Source organism: Oncorhynchus keta, chromosome 29 (assembly GCF_023373465.1).
Source record: "Oncorhynchus keta strain PuntledgeMale-10-30-2019 chromosome 29, Oket_V2, whole genome shotgun sequence".
NCBI classification, from domain to species: domain Eukaryota; kingdom Metazoa; phylum Chordata; class Actinopteri; order Salmoniformes; family Salmonidae; genus Oncorhynchus; species Oncorhynchus keta.
This window is the reverse complement of record NC_068449.1, coordinates 38,827,095-38,836,909: the sequence shown is the minus strand read 5'-3', so window position 1 is coordinate 38,836,909 and position 9,815 is coordinate 38,827,095. Positions and strand designations below refer to the sequence as shown.

General features: G+C 44.2%; 1 protein-coding gene across 1 annotated transcript; it reads right to left on the bottom strand.

Moving 5' to 3' along the window:
• Positions 1–1,085: 1,085 nt before the first annotated feature.
• On the bottom strand, positions 1,086–8,485 carry crip1 (cysteine-rich protein 1). Its single transcript, XM_035743574.1, has 5 exons — positions 8,299–8,485; positions 3,148–3,242; positions 2,400–2,457; positions 1,557–1,610; positions 1,086–1,353 (listed from the first exon to the last, which is right to left on the bottom strand). Exons 1-4 carry the CDS (start codon positions 8,336–8,338, stop codon positions 1,567–1,569), a joined length of 237 nt encoding a protein of 78 aa, XP_035599467.1. The 5' UTR covers positions 8,339–8,485; the 3' UTR covers positions 1,086–1,353; positions 1,557–1,566.
• Between the last annotated feature and the right edge of the window lie 1,330 nt (positions 8,486–9,815).

The window sequence follows — 9,815 nt, the reverse complement described above, 5'->3', positions numbered from 1 at the left end:
AATTGCCTGGCCCACGGGTGTAGACAGGGACTTTTATCTATTAGTAACACTTCGTGTCAAAAACAAATGTATGTTCCTCTCTTTTACTGTCATTAGCTAAATGTTAACAATCGCCGACGTGTGACGTGGCAAAGGGTGTGAATCAAAGTAGAAAAAGTAGTAGCCCATATATTTACTGGAATGTCGAACGATTTCTATTCCTGCTCTCGTCCGTAATCCTGCGTCCACAACCTAGTCCAATTTGATTACTGACTGAGTTAGTGTTCAGTGCCAACTGCCAAGGCGTGTGGACACTGACAATATAAGGGACAATTATCTATGGTTGGCCTGATGCCGATGTGATTGTGTTCTGCTTTTTTTCCTTTTTTCCTCTTGCACACTTGAACACGGTTGTCACGACTTCGGCTGAGGTTCGGCTCCTCTCCTTGTTCGGGCGGCGTTCGGCGGTCGACGTCACCGGCTTTCTAGTCCTCTCACCGGTCCATGTTTCCTTTTTGTTTTGTCTTGATTACGCACACCTGATTTCTATTCCCCTACTATGTTCCTTATTTAACCTCTCGTCTCCCTTTCTGTTTTGTCCGTGATTGTTTTGTGTTACAGTGTGTGTTGGAGGGTTTCCTCTTTACGTGATGTTTCCTCGTTGGAGATATTCCGTTTTTGATTTTTTTTATTAATATTTTGAGTAAAGACTTTTGTGTTTTTCCCTCAAACCTGACTCAGACAACGGACCCAGCTCTTTGTTACAACGGTGGACATGTCCATTGCTCTGTATGTAACTACCAAATGTCATAATGGGTGAGCGCCTGAGACAGGTTATATACTACGTTATATACTAAAGTATACTGAAACCTTGGGCGTGTTCCTCTGCCCAGGTGTTGCTGATGCCTGCCAAATCATACAATGCCTGGATAGGTATTTCACGTATCACCTAACCACATCATATGTTATAACAATCTGTCAGTCGACGACACCGTCTATGATGTGACACACAAACCGTTGGTTGACGCATGCCACGTCGGAGCGGGGGGGGGCGCAACCCTTGTAAAGTACAAGACCACGAGAAATGAATGAATAGGAGAGAATAAAACATTTTGAAAAAGAGTGTTTAATCAGAATTTAAGAACAAGTAAAGGAACAGAGAGGTTCTCGTATACCCCTCCGATCCACTAGTGGGAATAGAGAGCATCTCTGCTGTGTATTAAGGCTGATTCCTCTAGACAGCACAAAGACAGAAAATAACACAAAATGGTGGTTCCCGAAAAGGAACTTCTTTGGTTGTTTGTTTTGGTTTAGTATGGTATGGAGGACATTGTAGAATGCAGAGTTGCCTTCTTCTTGGTGTGGTTGGTGAACCTGCAAAGAAAGGGGAAAATGTTATGTTTGTATTTTGTTAAATAAAACGACAATCTCTAATGTTTGTAGCATTTGTAAGGCTAAGATTGGCGGTGAAGGTATTGTCTGCATGTATTTGTTTTGTTTCTATATTAAGGTCTATTTGAATGGGAGTGATATCAATGGGGTTGGTCTATCTTTGGAATGAGTACACTGGCCTGTACCTGAGTGGCTCTACTTTGTGAATGTGTGGCTTTCAGCTCCTCCACGTCCAAAACCTGTTTGAGAGAGAGAGAGAGAGAGAGAGAGAGAGAGAGAGAGTGTGTGTATTGGCTCAGGAGACTGTATACTGTAATGTCGGCCAAACATTTTGCGATTAAGTTTCAGGAGGAAATGGGAGCAGCGGAACCACAACAATGGAAACTCCAGTGGTCTCTGACCCCATTCCACAGCAGCCCTTCTAGAGCCACCACGTGGAACCGACAAGACCAGGCGATATGACCTCGGCTATGACTGCCGCTGTTCCTATTCCGACGGACAATTCCAACTATTTATCTCATTCAGGATATCTCAGTCAATGCACAGCCGAAAGAACCGAGGAGGACCATTATGCGTCGAGGAGCTAGCTTCCTTTTTTAAAGCGAACGAGCGTGTTTGAGCAGATAGGTTGGTAGGTTACCCATATCCAATGAGATAAATAGATAAGATGTTAGCATGATGACCACAATGTTATTTGTGGAAGCCTGAACCTCACCGAGGTGGGTATTGTAAAGGTTACAATGAGCTCATTCAGTCACAGGTTCGTGTAAGGAGGACAGTGATCCTGGACTTTCCATACAGGATATAAGTGCCTGTATATCGGGCGATGTACGTACGCCGTGGCTCCAATGTCACTGAGCTCCACTTATCAATTGTTATCTTGTTCCATGTATTCTGAGCCCACAACATAGAAACACCCTAGGTAATTATGGGTTATGGTAATATAATTATGATATCTTTACTGAGATAGATTGTTAAGGCACCTTGCACACCAAGGGCCATTACACCAGGAATGAAGAAGAACTCACCTTTAGGCCCGAATAGTGCAGAGTAGCAGGGGTTGTTACAATAAGGCTTGCCATCGTGCTACAGAGAGAGAGAGAGAGGGTACAAGCTGTATTAGTACCAGGCTGATTAAAAATACCGGCTTTTTGATTGTATCCAGACTTTCTACACAATCTGTGTGATAGGTCAAAAATTCTTATGGACCAGAATGTGGGCTTAAAGACATGCTCCGGAATGACTACTAATACTTTTAAAACCTCCCGTTTTAGGCTGAATGTGTCAATGTGTCGTTCATTACAGGCATAATCAAATTCCTAGTGTGAAAGCGACTGTTTTTCCTCCATTTTCCCCCATGTGGGCCAGACCCAGACCCCTAGCAATTTGAGTTCTAGCCAATGAGCTTCAGCCCCTTGCAATTTGAGTGACAGTTAGCAAGACACACACACAGCAGAGCGAGAGCAAGGGCAATGGCGTGGTGCAGATATCGCCACATATGTGACATAGTACCCATTTTTCAGAGACCACTTTTGGCTCGTGAGCGCAACTTTCAGAACTACTGGCCAAATAAATAGAAAAGTACCAGGGAATCTCTTTAATGGTACTTTATGAGAAATATGATCTGTGATAAAGCAAACAAACAGACATATTTTTTATTCCAATATCATTCTTTTCATTTAAATATTTGTCAGCTAATAATCCAGTGTGAGAGGCATGTGAGGTATGTGTGAGGTGTGTGCACGAGCTTGTGTGTGTGTGTGTGTGTCGTCTGACCTCTGCGTGTGATCCGGCCGACAGCGTTTTGCTGCACTTCTCACACTTCAGACAGGGCCTGTGCCAGTCCTTCCCCAGTGATGTCACTCTCTCCGCTGTGAGACAAAGAGATAAACAGACACGTTTAGCTAATGGACACGGCCCACTCACAATGACATGCATCCTCCCACATCGCACAGAGTGCCACCGTTCCACACAGAGAGGGGCATTGGGGTCTGCAGAGGGTATGGATACTGTGAGCTCCATGGTCAAACGCTGCAGGTCTAGCCTAGGACCAGCACAGTGTTGATTTCCCTACCCACACACACAGATAACGCGTTACTCACAAGAACATTAGGAGGGTGTGGTGGTTGGCTGAGCCTCTGAGAAATAGAGAGAGAGAGAGAGAGGGGAGACTCCCAATGGAATTTGCACTCCCTTCCCTCTTTCCCCTCCTTTTGGCATCATAAAAACCTTGATAAAGAGAGTCTTTATATCCGGTCTGAACTGTGAGGAATGATTTGCAACAAACAGCCATCATGGCTGGCGACGGTCATTAAACAGGGAGGGAATCCATAGTCATGTGTTTCAGGAGTTTTATGAGAAGAGGTGTTCAAGCTTGGAGGGCTGTGTCTGCTGAGACCTATCCCATGATGCAACGGGAGAGAGAGCCAAATAATAATTTACTGTGTCTGATGGGAGCCAAACGCTGCTCAGTTCATGATACTGAACACACACACCAAACGCACGTACGCACACACATACGTGCACGAGCGCACATGGGCGTACGCACACACACACACACGCTCCATGCCAAACAAGAGGCCAACTCCCAAGCATTACGGGCAGGAGGTGCACAGGGTACAAAACCTCGCTCGTGAGGTTTCGTCATAAATAAACCCGAGAAAAAGACAACTCACCGGAGAATAACTTTATTAGTACCATCTGTGGATACGAATGGACCTGAGGGTCGTGCTAAAGTCTTACTCAAGAAAAGATTTAAAGCAAATGTTTCAGCAATGAACGGCAGACCCATCACGGGAGCTCTTGCTTCACCTTTGGAATATGGCTGTAAGTTATTCTGAAGGTCTCTCCGTATTTGCAGAATTGCATTTGACTACAGTGTATGACTGAGTTCATGCACAGTAGGCCTACGTATCATTGGGTATTACTTGTCAGGTCAGGGATTTAGTGTGCGTATGGATCCAACTGCTGTCTCCCGTTGTTTTTGAGTTTTTTTCAATTATGGTTGGAAGAAACCGAATAATAGGACCTGATTACACCACACTGAAACCAGGAAGACAGAGAATTAACCCAGTCAACTAGAATCAGTCAGTAATCAATCAGTGCAGTCAGAGTCTTACAGCATTCCAGCTGGCTCTGTAGAGGATGGGTGGAACACTCTGGGCCAACACTAATTACTGTACTTTACTTCCAATAACAAGGCATGGGGATCAGGAAACCAAGAAGGGACGTCCCGCTTCACTACGCTGGGCCAGACTCTAATGGTGCTGCTGGGTCTTAGGTTGAGTTACAGTGTCAGAGGGTAACATAAGGAAAGCTGTTGGGTTTAACAGACCTTACTCCCACAGTGGCCGACACATGAACAAGGTCTATTCTGATGAAACGAGCAACATTCCTTCACTTCTGTTCTGACCACTGGCTATGACTAGTCAGGTCATTCCTAAGGCATCAGAGAGAGCTGTTGTCCGTCCGTCTGTCTGTGGGTGTGTGAATAAAGTGCATGCTGGTGTAATTGTCACTGGGGTGGGACTGACTGGGGTGTGTGTGTGTGTGTGTGGGAGAGAGACAGATGAGTTGATCTGCTGTCTGCATCAATTTGCTCATCACTGTGGAGCAATAATATGAATGGACTCCATCCACACACACACACACACACACACACACACACACACACACACACACACACACACACACACACACACACACACACACACACACGAGGAAGCATTCAACACATCATTCACCACATCCAACCCTCCAAAGAATGATGGACGGAAAAGTTCCCGCAGCCCTGTTTATCATCCTGTAAAAGATGAACTAATATGACACCCGGCTGGGACACGTGTCAGGAAGCGAAGCACTTCTGTTTTCCCTCTTCCTGGTACATCGCCTCTCATTTTTCATTATTATTTCCACACGTTCTGTGGCTGAAGCGAATGCAGGGTGCACCTACAGTAAACCTACACCTACAGCAGGTTGTCACTTATAAAGACTGTGGAGGAACGCTTCAGAGGTGCTGATGATGTAAACTGATCGTACATTCCCCATGCGTATCTAATCATTCGTTATTCCATGTCCTGACTGAGACAATGCAGTCCTTTGAGAAGCACTGTTCCACCCGAAACTGAACACTGGCACTGGATTGGTTCCCATTAGGATGACATCCGTTTGGGTTCCTGGGTAATTCTCTGCAGACTGTGACGGCCGGTGCCCCTCCTTAAGGATTGTCAAACGTTTGCCTGACGACAGTACTTAGAACTTCTGAACAGAGTGTTGGCAGTCAGTTTAGTTTGTGTTCACACAGAAAAGACCTTGGAAGCCGTCGGCCACTCATCCTTGTTAAAATACTCCAAACCAGAAAGTGGCAGTAGCGTTGTTTGGCAATGCATGTCTGTGCATATTGCTTATGGTCTGGTTTCCAAGCTATCTGCGCTAATGTTGCTATTTTGTAGAAAGCCCTTCTTTGATCCTAGCCAGATGGCCACATCTAGATAACAACCTAGCAAGATGATCAAGAAACAAATGAATTCACTCTCCATAATCCCATACTGCCAGTGCCAGCCCATAGCCACGTGTTTTGCATATTTTTAGCTAGCATAACATAGCTAGCTAGCTAAGTACACCTCACTAACTTGGCAGCTAACACAGGCAGCTGTTTCATGGAAACTAGCTAATTGAATTATAATGTCAATACAAGCTACAGTGGTAAGCTAGCTTGGAGGAAGTATCTAGTGTTGTGTGCATTGCGTCTGTGCACTTAGCTAGTTATCATCCCATAGCCCACATTGTATATGAAGTGTGACGGGATGTATGGAGAAAATGCCCTATTTTTAAAAATGTTCTGTTGGCTGCCCCACGTGGGGGTTCGTGCTCTCAGATTGGCTCTCTGATTGGCTCAAAGTCATTGGCCACTGACGAGCATTTCGTAGGTTCGTCGCTACCAGGTTGGCACGCAGCAGATACTGCATTTGTTCTAGCAAGAGAAGGAATGGCCTCCCACTGTGATAAGTACCTATAGGCAGTCTATTGGCAATGATATTCTCATGTGTTTCATGCTTCACTCTCTCTCCATCTTTCTCTCGCTCGCTCTCTCTCTCTCTGTTTCTCTCCCTTTGTCTCTGTCTCTCGTTCCAGGGATGGTGGATAAGTTTGATTGTTTTCCGCTCTCCCTCCCTCCCCCTCCTCCTCCTTTCTCTGGAAGCAGATGTACTTTCCCTCCATCAGTCCCGGACTCTGGCAGCAGTAGCATGATTGCTTCCATCTGAGAGCTCAGCTACCACTGGGAGAGAGGGATGGGGTAGAGGAGAGGTGGGGGCTCTGGAGAGTTTGGATCGGGTGGGTAGAGAGAGGCAGTGAATAGGAAATAGGCCTGGTCGGGTAGTAAAACAGGGCTACAGTGGAACAGATCGTGAATGGTTCCGCCTTGATGATGGAGAGTCGCTGCACAAGCATTCCCAAGCAAGACAGTATACTGTAGCTTCTACCTTGAGCACAGCTATACAACTGATATGACAGAGAGAACATTCTGAAACAACTATTTCAAAGACGTATTTATGAAAGAGAAAACTGATAGCACTCACTCGAGGTTTAAGAAAACATAGCTTAGCTTCGATGCCCTTTTGCCCTGAGACATTTTCATTCATTGCTGGAGAGAGGCACAGAGATGTTTTTTCACTGGGGCTTTTTCAGCAATACATGAACAAAATCGGTTTGCTTGTTTTGGCCGAGGGGGAAAGTTAATCTGCAGGAAAAAAGGAAAGTGTGGCTCCCCAGCCAGCAGCGTCAATTCATCTGACTGACAGGGCAACCTTACTGTAGAGAGAAAGAGAGAGAGAGAGAGAGAGACAGAGAGAGACAGAGAGAGACAGAGAGAGACAGAGAGAGACAGAGAGAGACAGAGAGAGAGAGAGAGAGACAGAGAGAGAGAGAGAGAGAGAGAATAGAGAGGAGAGAGAAATAGAGAGAAGATATGAGAAGACCGAGAGAGAACGAGAGAAAGAGAGAGAGTCCGAGCGAGAGAGCGGCTTTGTGGCTTTGCACTGTGTCTCATGGCTTTGTGTGTCTCCAGAGATGGCTAAGTCTAAGAGTTCAACTACTGGAGATGAAGGACATGTGCTAAATGGATCAAGACATACATCAAATGGCCATGTCCTCTTTCTTCCTTCTTTCCCCCAGATGAACCAATCAGTCCTGCTGCCTCCATGGACCTCTCCAGACAGAGGCCAACCGGATGAAAGCGAGGACATTTCTTTCTTCCTCTTCCAACTTACAAAAGTACAAAAGCAAACCTGACCTTGTATGAATTTCAAACATGATATATAGCTAAATGATCTCATATTCCATTAAAGGTCTGAGAGATGTATTAGGGTGTCCTAATGCCGGGTGTAGTATTTTATCCCTGTCTTATCCCTTCTCTCCTTCTCTTCCCTAATGCAATAAGTGCTGTCTGCTGATCCACTGACTTGGCAGGACCTGCAGTACCACTCCTAGTCTGATAGCAAAATGTTGTCACCATGCGACATACTTTTATTCTGAGGGGAAAATACTATGTGTTGTGGATTTTGGTACGATTGTCTTCCTCTTTCGGGAAGGGCAAAAGCCATTGCAGTCCTTAACCATTTAGGCCTAGACAACTACATTTACTAGAATTGATATTAACTAGTGTTTAAAAATTTGTAGCAAAAATATTTTTCGGGTGGCTGCATGCATAATTCATAACAGGAAATTGCTCAAGTGATGCGTTCATCGTCGCTCTTACAATCTCTCAATAGCTTTTTGAAAGCTGCAGAAAAGACAGTAAACGAAAAACTATATCCAATTGTCTGCAAGACACATATGGGAAACGTGACACGCAAGCGGGTATGTTGAGTAAACTAATTGCAAAACAAATTAATAATAATCTGGATCGACACAATAAAGATGTCTTACCGAAGTAAACTTCCTTCGTGCATTTTGGGCACTTGGGCATGTTTGCAGGTTAAAGTGTTGGTCTCCGGGAGTGAAATAAGTATCCTAATGTTCACGGCAGTATTACAGCAGCAGCCCACCTGTCCGTTCTAAACCACGCCTCGTTGTGAAGTGCAGATGTGCGCGCCTTCCTATTTATACCGAGAAGGAAATGCGTTCGGTGGAAAGGAATAGAGGGTGAGGCTTTGACAGCGCGCGTGTGTGTGTGTGTGTGTGTGTGTGTGTGTGTGTGTGTGTGTCTCTGTGTGTGTCTCTGTGCGTGTGAGAGAGAGAGAGAGAGAGAGAGAGAGAGAGAGAGAGAGAGAGAGAGAGAGAGAGAGAGAGAGAGAGAGAACAGGAAAATTATGCCAGGGGAAATAACATTTCTTCGTGTGATTTGGAGTTGAGTGTGCCCCTAAGATCAAATCAGTGAATCATTGTAACCTTTTTTGTGCACTTTTTCTTTTGGCTAGTGAGAGTTTTATTCTCCCCTTTGTGTGCATACACAGCAAATTGGCAAGTGCAGATTTTTCAGTGTAATTTATAGTGTTGATTCAGGAGTTACAGTCACTCTGTTAAAGTGAAATTAACACAGAGATTTAAAAGAACCTCAGTTTTGGTGTTATTAACCAGAGTTATTGTTTTACACTGTGGAGAGTCAAACAGTCCCATCAAAACCACACCCATCAATACCATATTTCCCAGCATGCTATGCACTGAGATTTTTTGGGAGATTGTACTTACTATTTGTTTTAGTTTTTTTGCTTGTACATTGATTGATTGATTACTGTTATGCTACACAAATATACAATTCAACTAAACGAATTAGTTAGTTAGATTTATTGCATCTGTTACTGAAATGTTTTTTCCGGTTTAAATGGTTGAGGTAGTCTCCTTTACCAGAGTTCCTAACCCTGGTAGTAATTCTGAATGTAGGTTGCGTGTGAATAAAAATTCTAACTTCTTATGAACCGTGCTGATCTCGCGAGTTAACACTATGTCCCATAGAGCGGCGCACAATTGGCCCAGTGTCGTTCGGGTTAGGGGAGAGTTTGGCCGGGGTAGGCCGTCATTATAAAATAAGAATTTGTTCTTAATTGACTTGCCTAGTTAAAACAAGGTTAGATATTTTATTTTTTACATAAAATGTAAGTTTGCGAGATCAGGATGGTTCGTACCAGGCTAATCCTAACGCTAGCTGGATTCCAAAAGGAATTAGACATCACTTTGCCAGCCTGAGGTGGCCTATAATTAATTAACCAGCATTTTCCTAACCACACTGTTAGGGTAAAACTAGATTAGGGTCAAACTAGGTCAAAGCAAGGCAGTTAACCCAGTGTTCCTGGGCCGTCATTATAAATAAGAATTTGTTCTTAACTGACTTGCCTAGTTAAATAAATGTAAAATAAAAGGCCTTATGTTATAATGTCATAAAGTTAAAGTTTTAGCAATAACTTTTACCTGGGTACTCAGTTGGTGAAAGCCACAGACATTTAAAA

Bases quoted from the DNA above. Each gene is read 5' to 3' on its own strand.
- crip1 (XM_035743574.1), bottom strand. From the start codon at position 8,338: ATGCCCAAGTGCCCAAAATGCACGAAGGAAGTTTACTTCG. The intron at 2,458-3,147 runs GTCAGACGACAC...CTCTCTCTGTAG, and splicing joins CGGCCGGATCACACGCAGAG to CACGATGGCAAGCCTTATTG. The intron at 1,611-2,399 runs GTGAGTTCTTCT...TCTCTCAAACAG, and splicing joins TGCACTATTCGGGCCTAAAG to GTTTTGGACGTGGAGGAGCT.